The 22,250-nt window shown below is 53.1% G+C and overlaps 3 protein-coding genes across 16 annotated transcripts; 2 read left to right on the top strand and 1 right to left on the bottom strand.

Annotated features, from left to right (window-relative positions):
- Positions 1 to 24: 24 nt before the first annotated feature.
- Positions 25 to 9,153, top strand: ATG9A (autophagy related 9A). 9 transcript variants are annotated; one of them, XM_036914695.2, is made up of 17 exons: positions 25 to 194; positions 472 to 533; positions 1,149 to 1,206; positions 1,612 to 1,743; positions 1,865 to 1,908; positions 2,409 to 2,473; positions 3,266 to 3,427; positions 3,619 to 3,760; positions 3,990 to 4,738; positions 4,821 to 4,974; positions 5,080 to 5,259; positions 5,660 to 5,908; positions 6,105 to 6,283; positions 6,382 to 6,505; positions 7,290 to 7,512; positions 7,696 to 7,841; positions 8,093 to 9,153. In XM_036914695.2, the coding sequence occupies exons 4-17, from the start codon at positions 1,641 to 1,643 to the stop codon at positions 8,096 to 8,098; spliced, it is 2,526 nt and encodes an 841-aa protein (XP_036770590.2). In that variant the 5' UTR covers positions 25 to 194; positions 472 to 533; positions 1,149 to 1,206; positions 1,612 to 1,640; the 3' UTR covers positions 8,099 to 9,153. The 9 variants fall into 9 exon arrangements, with proteins under 9 accessions (XP_036770590.2, XP_036770599.2, XP_036770573.2 ...); XM_036914704.2 differs by having other exon boundaries at positions 1,152 to 1,206; XM_036914678.2 differs by lacking the exon at positions 472 to 533.
- A 348-nt stretch (positions 9,154 to 9,501) lies between these two features.
- ABCB6 (ATP binding cassette subfamily B member 6 (Langereis blood group)) lies at positions 9,502 to 16,906 on the top strand. 2 transcript variants are annotated; one of them, XM_036914660.2, is made up of 19 exons: positions 9,503 to 10,373; positions 10,693 to 10,830; positions 11,072 to 11,258; positions 11,453 to 11,554; positions 11,734 to 11,917; positions 12,593 to 12,714; positions 13,243 to 13,352; positions 13,557 to 13,622; positions 13,782 to 13,907; positions 14,044 to 14,120; positions 14,266 to 14,329; positions 14,428 to 14,513; positions 14,734 to 14,791; positions 15,005 to 15,109; positions 15,546 to 15,720; positions 15,865 to 15,977; positions 16,207 to 16,301; positions 16,373 to 16,441; positions 16,630 to 16,906. In XM_036914660.2, exons 1-19 carry the CDS (start codon positions 9,825 to 9,827, stop codon positions 16,739 to 16,741), a joined length of 2,538 nt encoding a protein of 845 aa, XP_036770555.2. In that variant the 5' UTR covers positions 9,503 to 9,824; the 3' UTR covers positions 16,742 to 16,906. The 2 variants fall into 2 exon arrangements, with proteins under 2 accessions (XP_036770565.2, XP_036770555.2); XM_036914670.2 differs by lacking the exon at positions 10,693 to 10,830 and having other exon boundaries at positions 9,502 to 10,373.
- Positions 16,907 to 17,027: 121 nt separating this feature from the next.
- ZFAND2B (zinc finger AN1-type containing 2B) lies at positions 17,028 to 20,006 on the bottom strand. Of its 5 annotated transcripts, none has more exons than XR_005030710.2 (10): positions 19,910 to 20,006; positions 19,713 to 19,788; positions 19,334 to 19,428; positions 18,977 to 19,108; positions 18,694 to 18,845; positions 18,325 to 18,417; positions 18,190 to 18,250; positions 18,022 to 18,103; positions 17,650 to 17,722; positions 17,028 to 17,439 (listed from the first exon to the last, which is right to left on the bottom strand). XR_005030710.2 is itself a non-coding variant. In XM_036914896.2 (10 exons), the coding sequence occupies exons 2-10, from the start codon at positions 19,765 to 19,767 to the stop codon at positions 17,395 to 17,397; spliced, it is 774 nt and encodes a 257-aa protein (XP_036770791.1). In that variant the 5' UTR covers positions 19,768 to 19,788; positions 19,910 to 20,004; the 3' UTR covers positions 17,028 to 17,394. The 5 variants fall into 5 exon arrangements, 4 of the variants coding, with proteins under 4 accessions (XP_036770791.1, XP_036770810.1, XP_036770799.1 ...); XM_036914896.2 differs by having other exon boundaries at positions 18,036 to 18,103; positions 19,910 to 20,004; XM_036914915.2 differs by having other exon boundaries at positions 18,036 to 18,103; positions 19,713 to 19,785; positions 19,910 to 19,991.
- Positions 20,007 to 22,250: the final 2,244 nt, after the last annotated feature.

Below are 22,250 nucleotides of genomic sequence, written 5' to 3' on the forward strand. Positions count from 1 at the left end.
ATTGGTCAAGCTGCCTGCGGTTGACAGTGAGTGGCAGTCGCCGGGCCTAGCGCTCTGGGTCGGGCCGAGCCCAGCGGTGCTGACCGAGCCACTGGAATCGCCCTGGTCACGGTTCCTGAGGTGAAACTCGAGGACAGTTATTGGAATCTCAGGGCCCGGGCCGCGCCTGGCCAGCTGTGGTGGCGGAGCCCTATGTGAGCTCACAGCGGGTAGCGGGGGAAGGGGCGCCGCAGGCGGGGAGGAGGCGCGGAGCCGGAATGTTTTGATAGCGGGGTCGCGCGGGCGGAGGCGCGCGCGGGCGTCGAGGCCGCGCGCGTGGTTGTCCGCTGTTGGGAGCCGAGCCCTTGGCCTGGGGTCGGGCGACCCTGGGGTGCGCTTGTCTCGGGTGGTAGCTGATAGGTGTGGGGTGGCAACCCAGACCACCTTGGGTATATTGTCTGTCGGAATGTCTCGATACCTCCAACAACGCAGGAACTCCGGAGCCAAGGCCAAACCGGCCGGGGCTCCATGGCCCTTGGGTCCCCACTGACCCGGTGAGTGGTGAGTTCCTTGAAGGCTTGGTCAGCTTCTTTGGACCTAGGGCTCTCACTAAGCCAGGGAATCCCACCGGGGACATGCTGGGTCGAGCTCCGTGACCCCAGGGTCTGCACTGACTGGGTGACTGCCATCTAGACCATGCCTGGTACCAGGGACCTAGGGGACCCATAATTTGCCCAGGACCTGGGTCTACACTGACCCAGTCAGGATTTCCCATCCAGGAGCTATGACTGCCTACTGGGCTTTTGATGCTTGGGAAGCAGGGGAAGGGGTTGACCAGAAAGGTCCTCTTCAGAATAGACTCTCTTCTTGGGTTTGGGGTTTGGAGGTGAGGCAATGGAGAAACAGTCTAGAGGAGCTGTCTGACCTGAGACCTGTACTGACTCCATCTTCACAGATTCAGTAAGCCACTTTTTGGGATCCTAGAGTTGGACAAGTGTCCCTGTATAGTATGACCAGAGGAAGTGTGCATAACCCTAGGCTAAGCTGCCTCTTCCCCACTGCAGCCTCCTTGCCTCATCCCTGGCTTCCTTTTGGTGGGCGTTGGGTAGGTGGGAGGGCTGGGTTTCTTTCTATCCTCACTCTTTGGGGCCTGACACCTTCTCCTCCAGCAGCTGCAGAGCCAGGGCTTCGAGGGCCAGAGTGAAGCAGCTACTGTCCATGGAGCTGGTAGGGCCATGTGCTTACCTCAAACTTTTGTTTACAAAGTGCTTCCAAACTGCTAGTCTTTTGGAGACAATGGTTTCTCCAGGAGGGTAGGGGAGGGCCCTTTCTCTCTACTAAAAAGGAGATGAAACAGCCCCCACAAAGGGGCAGAGTCTGGCTTCAGGCCAGGAAGGCCTCAGTAGACACTTAGTAAGAGCCCTGGGGATGACTGACCTCAGTGGTCAGTTCAGGCCTCCCAAGCCCTGAGCTTGCTGCACTCCTTGGGTTACTGTTCCTATTCTGCCTTAGAGCCAAGAATAGTGGAGACCAAGCCCAAGGATTCTTTCTTATTATTTCTGGTCTAGTAGGCAGGACAGCAGACAAGCAGCCCCAGGGTCTAAACATGGTTCTCTTTCTCATTACCGGCAGGTGGACAAGGTGGACAGGGGCTGGTGGTGATGGCGCAGTTTGACACTGAATACCAGCGCCTAGAGGCCTCCTACAGTGATTCACCCCCAGGGGAGGAGGACCTGTTGGTGCATGTCCCTGAGGGTAGCAAGTGTGAGTTCTTGAAAATGACAGCCAGTGTTGGGGCCTGGGGGGAGAGTTGGAGGAACACTGAGGGAGCAAGGAGTTCATGTGTTTCTTCGGGGGTCTGACATCTCTGCTCCTGTGCCCACAGCACCTTGGCACCACATTGAAAACCTTGACCTCTTCTTCTCTCGAATATCCTTTGTGTCTCTTTATTGGTGCTCTGGGACCTCTCTAAGCCAGGCCCCTGATGAGGTGGGATGGGTTTGACTCTAATCCCAAGAAGGGGGATGGAAATCTTTAGGCTGAAGAAAGCTGGGGAATAATGACCATCATGAATAATAATAGCCCACATTTATCAAGAGCTGTGTCCCCTTCACTTAATTTACAAGGAAACGTTTTAAGGGTGATCCTCCTTTTTGATGGGATGCTAATCATAAAAATTACTGTCTTTTGACTCATTTTGTGTTGGCTGTGTGTTAAATGCTTTATATGCATTATCTCAGACCTAATAACCCTGAGACAGGTGCTATGATTTCCAATATATCACTAAAGAAAAGCTTAGAGAGGTTAAGTAACTTGGCCAAAGTCACACTGCTAGAGTCATAGAGCCAGACTTAAGCTCAGGTATGTGACGCTAAAGTCTGTGCTCTTAATTGCTATCTCTACTGACCACTTTTTCTTAACAATTACACGTTTATAATCTACACCAGAAGAATGGCTTCACTTGTATGCTCATTGGGGAGGTCTTCGAGCTCATGTAAGTTTAAGAAGGGATAGATGATGTGGTAAAGGAATGCATTTCAGTCTTTCTCCCCCTTAAGGTTAACCATGGCTTATGCAACTCAGTCTAGGCTCAAAACTGCAAACAGTTCAGGGACTGGGTGTGGCATCAAAGTTTATAGCCTCTCCCTAATAGAAAAACAATAGTCCTATCTCTTCCTTAATCTCTTACTAGGAAAAGATAGTCCTAATCTCTTCCACAAGAGAACTCAGACTTGATCATTTCATCAGAGGTCCAGTGAAATGGGTATAGTTCAGCCAGGAGGTCTCAGAGATGCAAGGCACTTAACTTGAGAAAAGTGTCTCTGTTCTGCCATGGTTGCCTTTTGGAGGCCGGTTGCTGGACAGAGAGCCTTCTAAGACGAAAGAGCCGTATCATATGGCCTTGCCAAGGAGTAAGGGATTGGGAATCCCTCCTCAGTAAGAAAAGAGTTCAAGTCCCTAAAGGGCTTCTAACTACCATCTCAAAAGGAAGTCAGGGACTAGGGACGATATCCACAACGGTAACACCTTTAAAAGATTCTGGTGAGTGGTGGCAGAGATTACTGTGAGGTGAGGAAAGCAAGCTGATTCTGTGGTGCCTTCAGCTAAGAGCAAAAAGTAGGAGCTGGTTTGGGCTGAGCAGTAAAGAGAGCCCACTGGGAGATCTCCAGCCCCTCGGTTTCCCTGGAGGCCTCTTCCCAGTCTTGTTCCAAACTCCGTTTTTCTGCGTATTTCACTGGTGTCTCTCTTGACTCTCAGACTGTGCACCCTCTTCCCAACTCCCCAGGCAGTTCCTCTTTGTGGTTGCCTTCACTACCTTCCTGGTTAGCTGTGTGGACTATGACATCCTATTTGCCAACAAGATGGTGAACCACAGTCTTCATCCTACGGAGCCCGTCAAGGTCACTCTGCCAGATGCCTTTTTGCCTGCCCAAGTCTGTAGTGCCAGGTAAGGGGTGCAGGTCAGAGGGCCCGTACCCTGTCGATCCACTAACACATGAGGATCAGAGTAGAATGTGAGACAGTAACACATTCCCTAGAACAGACTCAGGCTCAGCCTTGCCAAATTCTTCAGGATAACAGTATGTTTGCCGAGATTCCTCAAAGACCATCTTTTCTACCCTTCTTTTTCCCCACCAGGATTCAGGAAAATGGCTCCCTTATCACCATCCTGTTCATTGCTGGTGTTTTCTGGGTCCACCGGCTTATCAAGTTCATCTATAACATTTGCTGCTACTGGGAGATCCACTCCTTCTACCTGCATGCTCTGCGCATCCCCATGGTGAGATGGGAAGTTAAGCACCACAGCCCAAGAGATTTTCTGCAGCTTGGGAAGGGTGGGGTGTATTCCTGGGGACCAGGTGTCCTCACCCGTCATTGGCAGGTCAGGGAGCATCTACCTAAAATCTACTCAACTAAGCAAAGGATCCCTGAGCCCCACAGCTAATGCAGGGTGAGGGGCCAAGACAACAACCCCACCTTCCATACCTTGTCTCTTCCCCACCCTGCAGTCTGCCCTTCCATACTGCACGTGGCAGGAAGTGCAAGCCCGGATTGTGCAGACCCAGAAAGAGCACCAGATCTGCATCCACAAGCGTGAGCTGACAGAGCTGGACATCTACCACCGCATCCTCCGCTTCCAGAACTACATGGTGGCACTGGTTAACAAATCCCTCCTGCCTCTGCGTTTCCGCCTGCCTGGCCTCGGGGAGGCCGTTTTCTTCACCCGTGGCCTCAAGTACAACTTTGAGCTGATCCTCTTCTGGGGACCTGGCTCTCTGTTTCTCAATGAATGGAGCCTCAAGGCTGAGTACAAACGTGGGGGGCAACGGCTAGAGCTGGCTCAGCGCCTCAGTAACCGAATCCTGTGGATTGGCATTGCCAACTTCCTCCTGTGCCCCCTCATCCTCATCTGGCAGATCCTCTATGCCTTCTTCAGCTACGCAGAGGTGCTGAAGCGGGAGCCAGGGGCCCTGGGAGCACGTTGCTGGTCACTGTATGGCCGCTGCTACCTCCGCCACTTCAATGAGCTGGAGCACGAGCTACAGTCCCGCCTCAGCCGTGGCTATAAGCCAGCCTCCAAGTACATGAATTGCTTCTTGTCACCTCTGCTGACTCTGCTGGCCAAGAATGGCGCCTTCTTTGCTGGCTCCATCCTGGCTGTGCTTATTGCCCTCACCATCTACGATGAAGATGTATTGGCTGTGGAGCACGTCCTCACCACAGTCACACTGCTGGGGGTCACCGTGACTGTGTGCAGGTGGGCCAGGGCAGCAGGTGGGAGCAAGCAGACTAGCTTCCTGGGAAAAGTTTATATCTCACCATGACCATGATCCCACTAGGTCCTTTATCCCGGACCAGCACATGGTGTTCTGCCCTGAGCAGCTGCTCCGTGTGATCCTCGCTCACATCCACTACATGCCTGACCACTGGCAGGGTAATGCCCACCGCTCGCAGACCCGGGACGAGTTTGCCCAGCTCTTCCAGTACAAGGCAGTGAGTGGAGTTGGAGTTAGGGCCTGCTAGAGATTGGCTGATAGGTTGGCGGTGAGGGCTGGGCTCCCTCCTGCTCTCTTGTGACCTTGGTCCCCTCCCTTTTAGGTGTTCATCTTGGAGGAGTTATTGAGCCCCATTGTCACACCCCTCATCCTCATCTTCTGCCTGCGCCCACGGGCCCTGGAGATTATAGACTTCTTCCGCAATTTCACTGTGGAGGTCGTTGGTGTTGGAGATACCTGTTCCTTTGCTCAGATGGATGTTCGCCAGCATGGGCATCCCCAGGTACTGGGAGAGGAGGGAGCCAGGTGCCAGAGGCGATGTTGGCACACACAGTGTCTTCAGGCAAACTGCAAAGAGGCGCTCCTTCTGAGCCAATGAATCCCAGAAGGCAGCCCTGCCTCAGGGCAACCCTGTGCAGGGTACACACACTGCTTGGTAAACAGGAGCCTAGGTTGGATTTTAGCCCTAAACTTGCTCCCTTGGCTAAGTTTCCTTGAGAAACACACAAAGCAATTATCTCTCCATGTGGCCACTCCTGGGTGGGCACTGGGGCCCCTGGATAAGATACAGCAGTGCATTGTGGTCTCTGTCCTCCAGTAGCAAGGCTTCCCCCAAGCAGGAAAGGTACAAAAGGGTTTCCTGTAAGACGACAGTCCTCCTCACTACAGCCTCCCTTGTGCAGTGGTTATCCGGTGGGCAGACAGAGGCCTCGGTGTACCAGCAAGCCGAGGACGGGAAGACAGAGTTGTCACTCATGCACTTTGCCATCACCAACCCTGGCTGGCAGCCACCACGTGAGAGCACAGCCTTCCTCGGCTTCCTCAAGGAGCAGGTTCAGCGGGACGGAGCAGCTGCTGGCCTTGCCCCAGGGGGTCTGCTCCCTGAGAATGCCCTCTTTACATCCATCCAGTCTTTACAGTCTGAGTCTGAGGTGTGTTCCTGGGGACTGGGAGACAATGTGCAGAGTGGCTCCAGGAGCTGGGAGTGGAGGACTGGGCATGGGGTTGAAGGGCCTACCCTGTTGGTTCCCTTCTGTCTGTCCCATTGGATCCTGATGTGCAGGATACTAGAGGACCCAGAGGCCTCCCTCCTGCCCTGAGTATTCTACCCACCTCTTTCCTTTATAGCCATTGAGCCTTATTGCAAATGTAGTAGCTGGCTCATCCTGCCAGGGCCCCCCACTGCCCAGAGACCTGCAGGGATCCAGGCACAGAGCTGAGGTCGCCTCTGCCCTGCGCTCCTTCTCCCCTCTGCAACCTGGTCAGGTTCCCACGGGCCGGGCTCCCAGCAATATGACAGGCTCTGGGTAAGTAGAGGTGGCCAAGAGGAGAGAGCACAGCACTGGCCCCCAGCAACATGTGTGGGTCTCAGAACTGTTGCTGACTGCTCTCTCTCTGCTGGGAGGGACAGGGTGGATGCCAGGACAGCCAGCTCCGGGAGCAGCGTGTGGGAAGGTCAGCTGCAGAGCCTAGTGCTGTCGGAATATGCATCCACTGAGATGAGCCTGCACGCCCTCTATATGCACCAGGTGAGTGGACAGAAGGGGCAAGGCCAATGGAACCAATATGACAGCTGAAAAGGAGAGGGTTTTACATGTAGAAAAGCAAGACATGGGTTCAAATCCCCTCTATGCCATTTATCTGCTCTGCAATCTCCATTCACACATAAACCTTCTTACTGCCTTTTCAGGCAAGCTTATTCTCATCCAGGGCCTGAACCCAATTGTGGTTTCCCTTGCCAAGAATCTACTTTTCTGAGATATCCACATGGCTCCCTCCTTCTCCTTATTCAGTCTCTGCTCTTACCCTTTCCATGAGACCACCCTGACTAAAAGCCTCCCTTGCCCACCCTCCCGAATCGTCCTGCTCGATTTTTCTCCACACATTTAGCACGATCTGACATACTGGTTTTTTTTCCTCATTTATTTGTTGTCTATTATCCTCGTCCTCTACCCTGTCCCAGTATATAAGCCCCACAAAGACTGGAATTTTTGTCTATTTTGTTTACTGCTATATCCCCAGCACCTAAAAGAGTGCTTGGCACTTAGATCCACAACCAATTTGTTCTTGAATTAAATGACTAGGGAAAATGAGTGTCATTAACACCCATGCACAGGCTCGTTCCAGGGATCTGCTGAATAGTTAACTTATAAAATATCATATATATATTTCTCAGCGTTAACATGGTAGGTACTCTGGGTCAGTGATTCTAGGTGATGTGGTATAAGTGGGAACTGGCCAGTACCATGGTAGGGGTAGCTGTCTCAGACACATATCTTTCTGTCCCCAACTAATAAGCCCCCCACTTCTCAGCTCCACAAGCAGCAGGCCCAGGCCGAACCTGAGCGGCATGTGTGGCACCGCCGGGAGAGTGATGAGAGTGGGGAGAGTGCCCCTGAAGAGGGAGGAGAGGGCGCCCGGGCCCCCCAACCTATCCCCCGCTCTGCCAGCTATCCCTGTGCTGCACTGCGGCCTGGAGCACCTGAGACCACTACCCTGCAAGGGGGCTTCCAGAGGCGCTATGGGGGCATCACAGGTATCTAGTACGGGTACAGGAGGACATGGAGCCTTCTGGGAAGGGTGGGTCTTGGGCATCTAGGGGAAGAAAGAGGTCAGAGGGACCAGGCCCAAGGAGCCTAACCCCTCCCCCCACCAACCCCAGAACTCTTCTAATTCTTGATTGTATTCATTCTAAGAAAATGTTTACTTGTGTCTCTAGATCCTGGCACAATGCCCCGGGCTCCCTCTCACTTCTCTCGGCTGCCCCTTGGAGGGTGGGCTGAAGATGGACAATCAGCATCAAGGCACCCAGAGCCCGTGCCCGAGGAGGGCTCAGAGGATGAGCTTCCCCCTCAGGTGCACAAGGTACGGGCTCCAGGACCCAGAACAACTTCACTAGTAACCTCCAGGCTGAGGTCAGCTGCTCATGTGAAGGAAGGGAGGCCTTTTGCACAGAGATACTGCACCCTCCCCTCATCTACTCTGAAATCCAGGGCTTGATTTTTCTTTTGCTTACCTCCCCAAGAATCAGACTTTCCCTTTTCTTTATCTCCAAGCTTCTGTTGGTTAAGCAAATGGCTGAAGAGTACCTCTACTACTATCCCTTTTCTCCACAGGTATAGACAAGGCCGAGGAAGGTCCCTGTGCCCCAGGATGGAGGCTACTGTTGCCCTGCCATCCCATCCACCTGCCATGGAGAGCTCCTCAGAGGGTTGCCTGGCTCCACATGTGTGGTCTTTGTGTGTCCGTGCCTGGCCGAGGGAGATGCCAGCACTGGGCTCGCCACAGCCCCAGGAGAGAAATTGGGGGCCTAGGAACCAGGGCATACAGGACTCTAGCCTCATCTCTAGGACCCCCCTTGGCTCAAGAGTGTGGTGCTAGAAACTGATCCCCAGCCCAGCCCCAGTACTGCCACCTTTGCACCCACCCCTGCAAATCTCCACCACAGAAGCTGCCAAGCAGGGAGAACCTGTGCCAACTATGGAGTGGGGAGGTTGGGCCTAGACCCTCACCCTCTGCAGCCTCCTCCCCCTCCCCTGAACCAGATGAGCAGCTCAGGCTGTGGCCCTTACCTCACCCCCAGTTCTCTCCCAGTGCTGCAGCCTGCTCACCTCTCCCTTGCTTCCTGCACATCACTGGCATGTGTGCCACTCACTCCCATTCTGTTCGCTTGCTCCCCTTCCATTGAGCTTTTGCTTTGCATTGGTGTGGAAACCCCAGCTCCTAGCTCCCCTCTTGCTATCTTTTGACCCTAAGAAGGAAGGATTCTGAATTGCAGGAGCAAGATGGACATTCTTTGCTGCCCTTTCCAACTTTAGGATGGGCCCTGGGAGACTGAGGCCTTCCTGGCCCCTATTGCTGCTTATTATACCCCACCACCTGCACATGGAACGGACAGAGCTGGAGTGTGCCCTCGGTTGTCTACCTCCCAGCGAGAGAGCTCTGGTTTGCTTTCCACTGTCCCCTAGAGGGGGAATGGAAGGGCAGCAGGACAGCTTCACCCAAGGCTTTGAGCTGCTGCATTGCATGCTGGGACCCAGCTCCTACCCTCTTCCCTACTTCTCACCAAGCTCTGGTCCGCTGCTGGTGAGTGGTAGACTTCACTGCCCGAACTCCAAGCGGGGTGGGGACTGTGTACAGCTTGATAGCCCTTAATAAAGAAGGGACTTTGACCAGGTTGTGGCTTGTTGTCTCGCATGGCTAGGGTTCTCGGAACAGGTGGGGCAGGGTGCATAGCAAACCCCCCAGGTGGCTGGGGACAGGACCAGGCTTTGTAGGGAAATGGACCTTCTGCCATCACTCGGTACACCGAGCCAGCCGGCTAACAGAAGGGCCATTTCCTGCCCTTAGTTTCCAGGCGGTCAGTGTCTCCAAACCGCTGTGAGATCGGATTTCCCGCTGTGAGCACGTGACCAAGCTGACTGCACCAGTCTATTTTGCCTTCCCCGCGTGCATCATTTCGCCCGCCCCTCCGAGAAATCTGGCCAATGAAGTCCTGAGTAGACAGGCTGAGGGCGGCCCCAGTAGGCCGGGCTGCCGCAGAGGACAGCAGTTTGCTCTTGGCATTCCTGTGGGCCCGGATTTGGCAGGAGGGTCCCGGGAAGGGACCGAGGAGCGCAAAGGCAGAGACGGCGTACGTGTCGTGCGTGAGTGCGTGGCAGCGGCGCGTGCGCGAAACAGCGGGCAGGGTGGCCGGGTCCACGTGCGTCCCTGCCCGCCACTCCCACGGTTTAGAGCCCACGGCTCCATGACCCGAGACACCCCGGCATCCGCACCCTGCCCCGAGCGGCCGGCCCCCTTCTCTCGTCGCTCAGTCCCCGCAGCCTCGGCCGGCAGGCACGCATTACCATGGTGACAGTAGGCAACTACTGCGAGGCCGAAGGGCCCGTGGGTCCGGCCTGGGTGAAGGGTGGCCCGAGTCCCTGCTTCTTCTTCACACTTGTGCCGTCAACGCTGATGGCACTGGGGGCTCTGGCCTTGGTGCTGGCCCTTCCCTGCAAGCGTCGGGAGCGACAGGCTGGTACCGAGGCGCTGAGTTGGGGGGCCGGCCCTTGTATTGCACCGTACGGGCTGCAGATGCTTCTGGCCATACTTCAGGTGGCCCTACCCCTGGCTGGCCTGGTTGGCCGGGTGAGCACTGCCAGGGCGACCCCTCTGCCAGGTTACGTACTGCTGGCTTTCATACTGGGGACTCTAGCCAGCGCCTGTGGCCTAGCGCTGCTTGTGGTGGAACGGCACCAGGCACAGCAGAAGCTAGCAGTGGGCATCTGGATCAAGTTCAGGCACAGCCCGGGTCTCCTGCTCCTCTGGACTGTGGCGTTTGCAGCGGAGAACTTGGCTCTGGTTTCTTGGAACAGCCCACAATGGTGGTGGGCAAGGGCCGACTTGGGCCAGCAGGTAAGGGACTGCGTGCGGAGAGGGGAAGCACTGGTGGCAGGGGCTTGGAAGAAGGATGGTATGTCACGTCACACTGGCTCCAGGCTTTGGGATGCTTCTAAGAAAGGGAAGATGGGAGGGGCCAACTGGCGCCTGGGAGCTGATAGCCAGCTGGTGGGGCTGTCTGTGCTGAGTCACTGTAGATTTTTTTTTAAAGCCTGTTAGAAGGCTGGGCCCCTGAGGAGTACCTGGGTGTGTTCCCTACACCAGTCTCCAACCTGTTAGGAATAATAACGATGGCTGTCTGGCCCTCACTGATGCTCTCCCCATTTCATTCTAGGTTCAGTTTAGCCTGTGGGTGCTGCGCTATGTGGTCTCTGGAGGGCTTTTTGTCCTGGGGCTCTGGGCCCCTGGTCTTAGGCCCCAGTCCCACACCTTACAGGTCAATGGAGAGGATCAAGATGTAGAATGGAGCCAGGTACACCTCAACTTCTGAACCTTAGGGTCTGTCTTAATTTCATTACCAATCATTTTTTTCCTACCATACTTGTTACATAAATCTCCGTTTGTGCCCTGTTAGCCTTTCTGACCTCATCAGGGGTCACTTGTGGGACAGAGACACCTCGGAGCTGTAATCCCATAGTTTCCCTAGAGGGTTTCTGGCTAGGACACTTCTTTTTTATTTCTGAGCTCCCCGCCTGTGTGTTTCACCATCCTAGGTTCAGTCAACAGAGAGGCCACCTCAGTCCACCTGGCGAGACCTAGGCAGGAAGCTCCGCCTGTTGAGTGGCTACCTGTGGCCTCGGGGGAGCCCAGCTCTGCAGCTTGTTGTGCTCATCTGCCTGGGGCTTATGGGTTTGGACCGGGGACTGAATGTGTTGGTCCCCATCTTCTATAGAGACATAGGTGAGGAGGAGGAGTGCCAGCTGAGTGCTCTTATCCTTCACTGGCCTGGTGGGAGCGGGGCCCTAACCTAGGGAAGTGGGACAGAGTTGGGAGCTGGGTGGACAGAAAGGGGCTGTGGCTGGTACCTGGGACATTATCTCCTGAGGACCCGGTTTCACCTAGGGGGTCATATGGGCTCTGACTTTTCTCCCTAGTGAACCTGCTGACTGAGAAGGCACCTTGGAGCCCCCTGGCCTGGACCGTTACCACCTATGTCTTCCTCAAATTCCTCCAGGGGGGTGGCACTGGCAGTACAGGTAGGAAGGACCCTGCTCTCCCGCTTGTTGGTATAGGCCCCTCCCCCTCCTCCTGTTAGCCCCTCCCACAAGCATTCCTCCCCCAGGCCTCTTGGTGCTCTCAGACCTTTCAGGTCTTGGTGCTTGGCTGGTGTCCTTGGCTCCTAAGCCCTATTGAAACCTCCCCTGGCTCTCCGCAGGCTTTGTGAGCAACCTGCGCACATTTCTATGGATCAGGGTGCAGCAGTTCACATCGCGCCGTGTGGAGCTGCGCCTCTTCTCCCACCTACACGAGCTCTCACTGCGCTGGCACCTGGGGCGCCGCACAGGGGAGGTGCTGAGGATCGTGGACCGGGGCACGTCCAGTGTCACAGGGCTGCTCAGGTGCGAAGCCTCTCGAAAGAGAGTGTGGGAGGGTGGGGCTGGAGAAGCAGGAGTAGAGGGGCTGTCAGGGGAACAGACCCAGCCTGAGAAGCTGCCCCTCAGTCATCCTTTTATTTTTAATTATCAGATTAACGTACCCATGCTATCTTTATAACTCAAAGTAGACAGAGAGCAAATCTCATAAATTCTACTTCTCCAGAGGTTCCCACTCCACTTAATATGATGAGTTTTGCTTTTTTGCATTTTTATGTGTGTATGTGCAGACTCTCAGAACTAATGTGGTAGTGTAGAGATTTTTTTAAAACAAATGGTATCATTGTTAACAACCATTTGATCAATAAATATGAGAGATGCCCTCTCAAAAAACAAACAAACAAACAAAAACACAAATGGTATCATGACATAGGTGTCATTCTCAGAGTTGTTTTATTAGCAAAATGTTTTGGAGATATATAGTTATCGTGTATGACACTCTTTCTCACTCTTTATAGCTGATCCAGAGCATCCTACATTTGGGCATGATATGGCTTATATAGCCATCATCTCTCGAGGGACACTTAGCTTGAGAGTCCAGTCTGTTGCTGCTGAAAACAAAACACTACACTGAAATACCTAGAGGTAGAGTTGCTAGCTTCAGGCCCTAAACTTTTCTCTGTTGCTGGCTTGCCCTCCTAGCTACCTGGTGTTCAATATCATCCCCACACTGGCTGACATTGTCATTGGCATCATCTACTTCAGCATGTTCTTCAATGCCTGGTTTGGCCTCATTGTGTTCCTGTGCATGAGTCTTTATCTTGGTGAGTGCTGCTGGGTGAAACCATCTCCCTGAACTGTCCAGGGACACTCTTGGGCATGAGCCCTGCTCCCACTCAGGTGACTCAGCTTTAGAAGGCTGCATGTCAGTGGACTTGAATAGGCTCCTGCTTCTCCCCAACACAATGGGTGGGGCTCTTCCTCTGACAGGGGACCCTTAGCTGCACCTGGATGGAAGGCTGGGGAAGAGCATCCTGGCCACAGTAGGTGCCCACTGTGAATGTGAGTCAAGGAGAAACCACATTTATTAACAAGATGCAGTTTGCCTTCATTTGTCCACCAAAATCATTTTCACACACAAGGCTTTATGCAGCCTACAATGATGTCTTGGACATAGCCCCTTCTATCAGGTAGCTTAGGGCTCTCTCCCTTTGGAATCTGGGTTGCTGGGCTATAGCACAGGGTCAGTGTGTGTATGGCAGGTAGCAGACATTCACGTGTGGTCTCTGCTGTTGGGGGTAATGTCTTTATCACTTCTCCCTGCCCCTCCTCCTCCTCCTGTCATCCTCCAGCCCTGACCATTGTGGTCACGGAGTGGAGAACGAAATTTCGACGTGCCATGAACACACAGGAGAATGCTACCCGGGCACGAGCTGTGGACTCTTTGCTAAACTTTGAGACGGTAATGAGAGCCTTGGTGGCAGTGGTGGGAGGCACAGAGGTATGGAGGAGTGTGCCTGGGACCACTGGGCTGACCCTGATGAGAAGCTGGGGGAGAGGGGGTAAGGCATGCTGTTTAAAATTAGGAAGGAGGGATTGGGAATGTGGAGGAAACAATCCAGGGCTGCTACAGCCAGGCTGGACAATGGTGGTTTGAATTCACCAGGTGAAGTATTACAACGCGGAGCGTTATGAAGTAGACCGCTACCGAGATGCCATCATTAAGTATCAGGTGAGGATGCTAGTTTGAGTCCTGCTGAGAGTAATGTCCTGGCCTTGCAGAATTGCCAGAGCCAAGAGGATTGGCTGTGAGGTTGAAGGTGCCTGGGCCCAAGTTTTGATTTGATGACAGTGTGCATGTGACATTTTTCCCTCCCATATAATTCCTCAGGATTTGGAGTGGAAGTCAAGTGCTTCACTGGTTTTACTAAATCAGACGCAGAACCTGGTGATTGGACTTGGGCTCCTTGCTGGCTCCCTGCTTTGTGCATACTTTGTCAGTGAGCAGAAGCTACAGGTGAGGAAATTGTGCTGAGGATGGGGTAGAGGGCCCAAGGCCTATGTCTGGGCCACCAGGCTCCTGAGTAGGAAGTGAGCAGTGTGACAGTCCACAGGATTTCTCTGACTTGGTCCTCTTCCCTGGGTCTCCACAGGTTGGGGATTTTGTGCTGTTTGGCACCTATATCATCCAGCTATACATGCCCCTCAACTGGTTTGGTACCTACTACAGGTAATCATATCCCTGGCCCTCCTCCTCCTGTCACCCTCCAGTGCTGACCACTGTAGTCACTTACTCTGGTAGTTTATGACCTGTCCAGGGTACACCCTTATTTCCCCAGCATCTCAAAAGAGTCCAGCCAGCACTGTTTTTGCAGGATGATCCAGACCAACTTTATTGACATGGAGAACATGTTTGACCTGCTGAAGGAGGAGACGGAAGTGAGTGAAGGGAAAGGAGGGAGGTGGGGAGCAGGACCATGCATGGAGGATACCAGGCATGTAATGACAGCATGCATGCGTGTGTGGCACTCTCCCAGGTGAAGGACCTTCCTGGAGCAGGGTCCCTTCACTTTCAGAGGGGCCGGATTGAGTTTGAGAATGTGCACTTCAGCTATGCCGATGGGTAAGCCCTCCTCATTTTGCCGCACCCCACTCCTCACTCCGGCCTGTCCCCTTTCCCACTATCCCTTTACGCACTGCCTTCCTGCCCTTCATCCCTGCTTCTCAGTCTGCCACTGCCTGGAAAGAGCCTGAGCAGGGGAGGGCAGGGCCCAGGAGAAACTCTGGTGATGGAAGGCAACACTGGAGAGCAGCAAGCTTGGTGACCATTCTGTTCCATGCAGGAGGGAGACCCTGCAGGATGTGTCCTTCACTGTGATGCCTGGACAGACACTGGCCCTGGTGAGAGCAGACCCAGCCACTTGGCCCAGACTTCTGAGCTTCCCTTATTCTGGTGCCCCTGGTAGTTTGTGACCTAGGCTATGGAGTCAGAGAACCTTGTCATGATGGGTCACAGGATTGATGGGATTGAACTTAGCAGACTCCATAGACATTGGTGGCCTCTTGGAGAGAAAGCCAATAGGCCTAAGAATGTTTCTGTTTCCAATGCAACAGGTGGGCCCATCTGGGGCAGGGAAGAGCACAATTTTGCGCCTGCTTTTTCGCTTCTATGATATTAGCTCTGGCTGCATCCGAATAGATGGGCAGGACATTTCACAGGTAAGTTTGTTTGGAGGGAGACTATAATTTAGGGGCTTGTGTGTGGAAGAATAGCAGGTGATGCCATCTCAGGTAACTGAGAGGAGATGTTACCCCTGCAAAAAGCGGAAGCAGGAGACCTCAGCCTTTGTGGCACCATAGGACCTCCACAAGTAAAGTAGTCACAACAGTGACTTGTGTGTTGCTGTACAAGCTACGAAGATCTGCAATGATCTAGGAAAGCAGGGAGAGAAAGCATATTTTCTCTTTGTAGATGAGAAAACAGACTCAGGGAGGTTGAGTGATTTGCCTACGCAGCTATGATTTGGGGGTAGCGGTGACAGGATTCTTCTCCAGGGCCTTTCATCCCATGACTACTGGCCAGCCCGTCCTACCTCCCAGGCCTGGGCGCAGGGTGGCAGTTCTCAGGCCAGGGCACATGGTCTTTTGGTCCCAGGTAACCCAGATCTCCCTCCGGTCTCACATTGGAGTTGTACCCCAGGACACAGTCCTCTTCAATGACACCATCGCCAACAATATCCGCTATGGCCGCATTACAGCAGGGAATGATGAGGTGGAGGCTGCAGCTCAGGCCTCAGGCATCCATGATGCCATTATGGCCTTTCCCGAAGGTGAGCCTCCCCTGCAGAGTCCCTTGCCCACCCAGCTTAGTCCTACTACTCCCTCTGACCTCGGTTCCATCCCTTCCTTGCCCGTCTGGTCACAGAAACCACGTGTATATTATGTGACTTGAGGGAGGTGGGCAATATCCACAGGGTATGAGACACAGGTGGGCGAGCGGGGACTGAAGCTGAGTGGTGGAGAGAAGCAGCGTGTTGCCATTGCTCGCACCATTCTTAAGGCTCCAGACATCATTCTGCTCGATGAGGTGAGGACTGTGGGCAGCTTGCTCCCCTTTTTCTTCCCCTGCCTGTGCCCAAGCCATTCCTGCCATCTACGATAGGTACCATGAATCCATGTTTCATAAAAATGCCTTTCAGTTCTCAAGTGCAAACAAGGTTCCTTCTGATTCCTAAGGCCTCAGCTAGTGGCTTGCATCCTCCTTCTACTGGGGTTTTGGGGTGGCAGGGGCAGTTTCACCCAGACCCTCTCTGTAGGCAACATCAGCGCTGGATACAACTAATGAGAGGGCCATCCAGGCTTCTCTGGCCAAAGTCTGCGCCAACCGCACCACCATGGTGGTGGCACACAGGTACAGGACTGGGGTAGCAGGTGGCGTGACCCACTTTCGGTGGTGTGGGTAAGTGATCTCTGCCCTCTTAGGCTCTCAACTATTGTGAATGCTGATCAGATCCTTGTCATCAAGGATGGCCACATTGTGGAGAGAGGACGGTAAGGGACGCAGCAGGATGATCAGGGCAGGGCCTCTGAATTGGGCGCCCCAGGAAAAGGTGGTGAAATCCCAGGGGTTTTGGGGAGGCATCTCCCTCACCAATCCCTATGTCATCTCTGTGAGCTGGAGGCAAGGACCCTTGGGGTGAGACTGGCAACAGGGACTTGCTTTCTCCCCCTTGCCCTAGGCACGAGGCTCTACTGTCCCGAGGAGGGGTTTATGCTGATATGTGGCACCTGCAGCAGCAGGGACAGGAAGAATCCTCCGAAGACACAAAACCCCAAACTGAGGCATGTTGATAAAAGTTGTGGCCACTTCTCTCTGAAAGGATAACTCAGGGGAGTAAGATGTATCCCTCTTCCATGGCATATTTCATCCTGGTCTTGGAGTATGGTGCTAGCTAAAGGGAGGGAGACCTTACAGAAAAGCACTTTTCGGGGGAATAAAAATGTGGACTGTACTAGGATCACTGTGGCTTTGTGGTGTGGGGTGCTGCAGGGGGCTGCCAGCCTTAGGTTAGATGAGCACTCTTGACAGGATTCTTCTGGTTTTGGTGGGAGAGGAGAAAGAAACAGACCACTTGGATGTCTTCTTGACTGCCAAGATCCTTTATTCTTTCCAGGCTCCTTCCTGCCCCCGACACAGGAGGGCAGCCCCAGTATAAGAAGGATGACACAATGCAGGGGTCTTAGCTGAGCCTCGTCAACATCCTCCCAGGGCCCAACAGGGAACAGTTGCTAGCTGCTCTCTCCCATACAGCTGGAGAGGCTGCAGGGCCTTCTGTAGGCTCAGCTCTGCAAGCTGCTTCTCCTTATGCTCTCTGGAGGCGGCTTGCATGTCAGTCCTCCGTGTCTTCACTCCAGGCTGCTTCCAGCCTCCTCTCCCTGTGTAAGCTAAGGGTGTGAGGGCCACGGTCCTTCTCAGCTGAGCCTCTCTCCCCAAGCCTGAGGCCCTAGCACAGGCTGCAGTTGGACAGCTTCAAGCTGCGGCTTTGGGCCTGGAGCAAGGAGAGGGTAAGAAGGGGAAGACAGGGTGCAATGTCAAAGAAATGAGGGACAGTTCTCACTTTCAAGTTCCACATGGGTGGATTCATACTGAAACAAAAGGACAGCCACCATTCCACAGCTCTCTGCACTCTGACGAACCATCTCTCCAAACTCCTTACTTCCTCCCAGTGCAGGACCCCATCTCTACCCAGTCCTCATACCTGCTGCCGTCGGTATTCGGCCTCACTGGCTGATAGTGCTTGTGCTAAAGCTAGGTCTTCTTCCTCCTGAGAACTGGGAGGGAGGACAGCTTAAGTTGGAGGACAAGAATATCTAAAATGTGAGCATCACTATGCTGCTGAGTACTTGAAGTATTATCTGAATATTCATACAGCCCCACAGGATAGGTATTAGTATTGTCTCATTTTTGTGCAGGAAATTAAGAACTTAATGGGTTAAAGAGCTTGTCAAAGGTCATATAGTTAATAAGCTTAATTTTGAGCCTAGATTCCTAACTGTTAGCCTATTGGGTCAGAGTGGTCCCATTGACCTCCCTCCATACCAAGCCTTTGCCCACATCCCGCCTCTTTCACCAGAAAGTAGGTACTTTGGGGCCTGGGGTTTGTTCTCTGCCAGGGACAGTTCCAGGGCACGTTGCAGAGCCTCATCCTCACTCTGCAAAAGGAAAAAGAGACCAGTTTCCTTGGACTTTACTCCCTGTATGGATTTACGGCTGTCCATGCAACCTCTGTCCAACTCACCAAGCCATTCTGCAAAGCAATTACTGGAGGGGCTGTCCAGGACGGAGACTGGGTTGTGGTTCTAGGCAGACATTCAAGAAACTGAGGTTAGGAATGCAAAAGGCAAAATGGGAGAGGAGAAATGGGCAGGCCTACCTGCTAGGAGAGGTAGATGAAGGCAAGGTCCTACTTGGGCTGACAACAGTGCTTGCAGAAGCCAGACCCTGTGCTCTGGAGACAGTAGCAAGTCTGTAGGGAAGAGACACTGTTGGCATGCCTCCAAGAAAAATAAACTTGCATGCTCCTCCCAGGCCTTACCCAGGAAGCCAGGAGGGGACTTCCTGAGTAAGGCCTCCAGAAGTCTCCAAATAGTCTAAAAAATATATAGTTGTAAAGGACTCTAAAAGACTCCCCTAGCCAAAGGGGGCAGGGTTGAAGCTTCCCAATTTGTAAATAATAGAGGCTAAATCAGTTCCAAAAGTACGGGTTGGTTCCAAAGGCAAATACAGGACAGTTGGCAGTTACCCTGCGCGGCTGTTTGAGTGCGCCTCCCCAGAGCAATCATGGTCCAGTGGGTGACGGTGCTTGATGCAGAAGTTTCGGCCACAACGATCGCAGGTCAGTTTCATCATTTCCCGCTGCCGGCAGCCAGAGCGTTCACACTTATTGGTGAAGATCTGAGGTGAAGTGGGAAGGTTTGTCTCTGCTGAGATTCTGACTCCCTTCTCCAACCTCGTCATAACAGCTGCTCAGGGTTTCAGGCATCCACAGTCCCAGATGCGTCACGGCTAACCCCTCCAATGCTGACCTTACGTTTTTGTTGTGCTGGATCTGAGCGACAGTCTCGGTCAATGTGCTCCCCGACAGCGCGGTCAGGAGGTTCCCCTCTGGCCACAGGTACAGGCACATTACAGAGTGGACATACAGGTACCTGGATATCCTATAGTAAAGGGGCAGGGGCCACTCTGAGGCCCTCTGCCAGTCCAACCATATCTCTGGTTCCTGAAAGAACCTGGATATGCCCTCCATAAACTCACAAAGACACTGTTTCCAGCTGTGAACCTCAGAAAGTCAATAAAAGAGAGCAAATGGGAGGCAGAGGAATTCCGGAGATTCTGCCTGTATCCTCCACTCACGCCCTTTCACCCTCAGACCGCCCCTTCACCTTTTGGTAAGCAGATCCACAGTGATGCTGGGCATAGGCCACATGGTCTGCGCAGAAGATACCCGAGCAAGCGTCGCACTTAAGCGGCAGAAAATCTGTAGGGAGTGGGTAGGATTTAAGTCCAGCATAAACTCGACGTCGTTCCCACACACTCAAGCCTTCCACTCCGGGTAAGGCTGGAAGGCTTACACTATTTGCAACAGCACCATGCCCTAGTCCGCCATCTCCTTAGCCACGCCCCCTTGGCCTCCGCCCCCAACTTGGAGCCCTTCCCTTCCCAGGCATATACAGCCTGGGAACTTGGAGCCCACCCTTCGTCCCACCTACAGTCCCAGCCCCTCCGCGTCTGGCCCCGCCCCCTGAGCGCTCCGCCCCTCACCCAGACGTTGACAGCTCGGCTCGGAACAGTGAGCGCCGAGGTCCGGAAACTCCATCTCCGGGTCAGGCGGGGCCTACTGGGAGCAGAAGCGATGCTGAGTGTCTCTAGGGCTCCCGCTCCAGGTCTGGACCACAACCCCGCACTCGAGGGGGCTCTTTGTCCCACCCCTCCCTCTTCGCCCCACCAACCAGGGTTACCGGAGCCTCCGCGCCTCCCGGCCCTTAGTTCCCACTCCTCCCTTGGCTCGCGCAGGCGCGCTGACGTCATCGCGCAGGGCGGGCCCGTCCCGCGCATCTCCGGGCGGCGGGAGGAGCGTCCCCGCCCTTCCTCACTAGGCGCTGAGAAGGAGCTGGGTGGCTGTCTGCTGGTCAGTGGGTGGTCGGGCGTGGCTCCGTGATCCTGGGCGTGGGCTGAGCTCCACGAAGGGCGAAGGAGCCAGGGAAGGCGAAGACAGAGGATCTGGGGAAGGAGGGCTGCGGTGGTTTGGGGTTTTTCACAGCTGGGTCCTTCGCCCAATTCTCACTGATAGAATCCGGACAGCCGTACCGCCTTTTGGAATAAGCCCACCCGCCATCTCAGAGAGACCTAGGTTTCATCTTACCTAGGCTATAAGCATTCTCCAGAGGACATGTTAATGCAAGCCACAAGCTCACCTTTTCCCTGACCCCTTCCCTCAAAAAGCCCTCCAAAAAGCCTGGCCATAAAAAGCCTCTTAGCCTGTACGAGACACCTTTGTTCTGCTGGCCAAAACAGGGGCCGCTCTCAGGTTTAACAATAAACCTGCTTGGACTGTTGAGTTTGTATTCCCTCTTTTCCTTATATTCACTCTATACCTAGCTGTTTCCCTTACGGCCTGAGCTGCACTTAACTCACACGAGCAGAGAACTCCCATATTTCTCTGAAGTACAAATGTTTCTCCAAAGCTGCAGATCGTTCCTCCAGGTTTAGCTTTGGTGCCCTTGACTTCGCTGACCCTCTCCAGTCTCAGGTACGTGTAACTACTGTGTGATCTCCCAGGTTCTGTTCTGGTGCCCATATTACCTTTTATTGTAATCAGCTCTACACACATGCAAATATACTGAGAGTCAGAGACCATGTCTGCCTTATTCTGTGTTAGGTCCCTAGCACCAAGTGCAGTGCCTAGAACTGTGGTTTGTTGTACATTGGTTTGAATTTCAGATCCACTTGTTTATGACAAAATAAGTGGTTTTTAGAAGTAAAGTTGTTTTCTTATAAGAATGAAGTAAGTTGTGTCAGGATGTCATCAGTTCATATCTGATCTCACCAGTAAGCCCTCAGTAGTTCAGCTGCTGATGGATTAAAAAAAAACGACTGGATAATACATGCAGAGACAGGAGGTATAGGGCAGTATGGCAGTACGTTTTAGTTCCCCCCACCCTCCCCATTCTCTGGCCAACGAGTATTATTTGAGCTAAATCTGAAGGGTAAGTAGATGTTGGCTAGGTGAAGGCCAAAGGAAAACTGAATGGGGTGGAAGGAGATAGTATTCCAGGTTGAGGAAACAGCAGGGACGAAGACCCGGAGATAAGGGAACAAAGTTGTTTAGATGAGTTTTTAAAAAGCTTAGGGCATCTGGATCTTAGAGTGTAAAAGGCAGCCTGGCAGGAAGTGACACTGGAGAGCTAGCAGGGGCCAATCACCTCAGGTAGTGGAGACCACATTATCATTGAGAATTTTAACATAAGCGTAATGGGAAACTATAGATAGCTTTAAGCAGGAGAGGGACATGATTTGTATTTTGGGAAAGTCACTCTGGCTTCAGAATGGAGAACAGATTGGAGGAAGTATGAGATTGAAAGGTTAGGAGGCTGTTGCTGTAATCCAGGAAAGAGATGATGATGGCCTCAACCAGGGTGGGGACAGTGCTTAGAATTAATGAAAGCTCAGTAGAGAGGTTAGATAAAAAATCAATATTTTAATATAACTGACTTTCCAATATATTACTGAAAGGGTAAAGTGGAAAAAAATAATTCTATTCCCAGAGCAGTCATAAAGTACTCAGAACAATTTTTTAAAGAAAAATTCTGACCTTATCTGCAGGAAACACCTGCTTCTATGCAAAAGTTCTGCTAAACATGCAGTTAGTGAATGGAATGCCTTTGCTCAGTCCTTCAGGGAGATTCTGGCAGCTGCTTCCCTCAACTCACCTTAACACCCTGGGGTAGGCTCTGGGCAGCCGTGTTTCTGCCCCTGCCAAAAATATATTGGTCTGTGAGTGGTCAGCTGGCTCATATTGAGTATCTGTGTATTCCCTCAAAAGCATGCCCTGAGACAAGGATTTGGGTGCAGGTAACGCATGTGGAAGGTAACCCTAGCCAGAGAAAGGGAGTAGGAAGGAGGCAGGCAGGGAAGGAAGGAAAACCAATGAAGAGTGTTATTGAGCTGGTTGCCACTCTGGTAATAGCAGCTCCATTCCACTGGGAATGCTAGGAGGAACCACATAGAAGGCTGGGCTGTCTTCTGTCTTCTGTAAATTGGGAGTTGCTCCTGGGGATGATAATTCTCCCATGCCTATCT

Source organism: Manis pentadactyla, chromosome 6, assembly GCF_030020395.1.
Source record: "Manis pentadactyla isolate mManPen7 chromosome 6, mManPen7.hap1, whole genome shotgun sequence".
NCBI classification, from domain to species: domain Eukaryota; kingdom Metazoa; phylum Chordata; class Mammalia; order Pholidota; family Manidae; genus Manis; species Manis pentadactyla.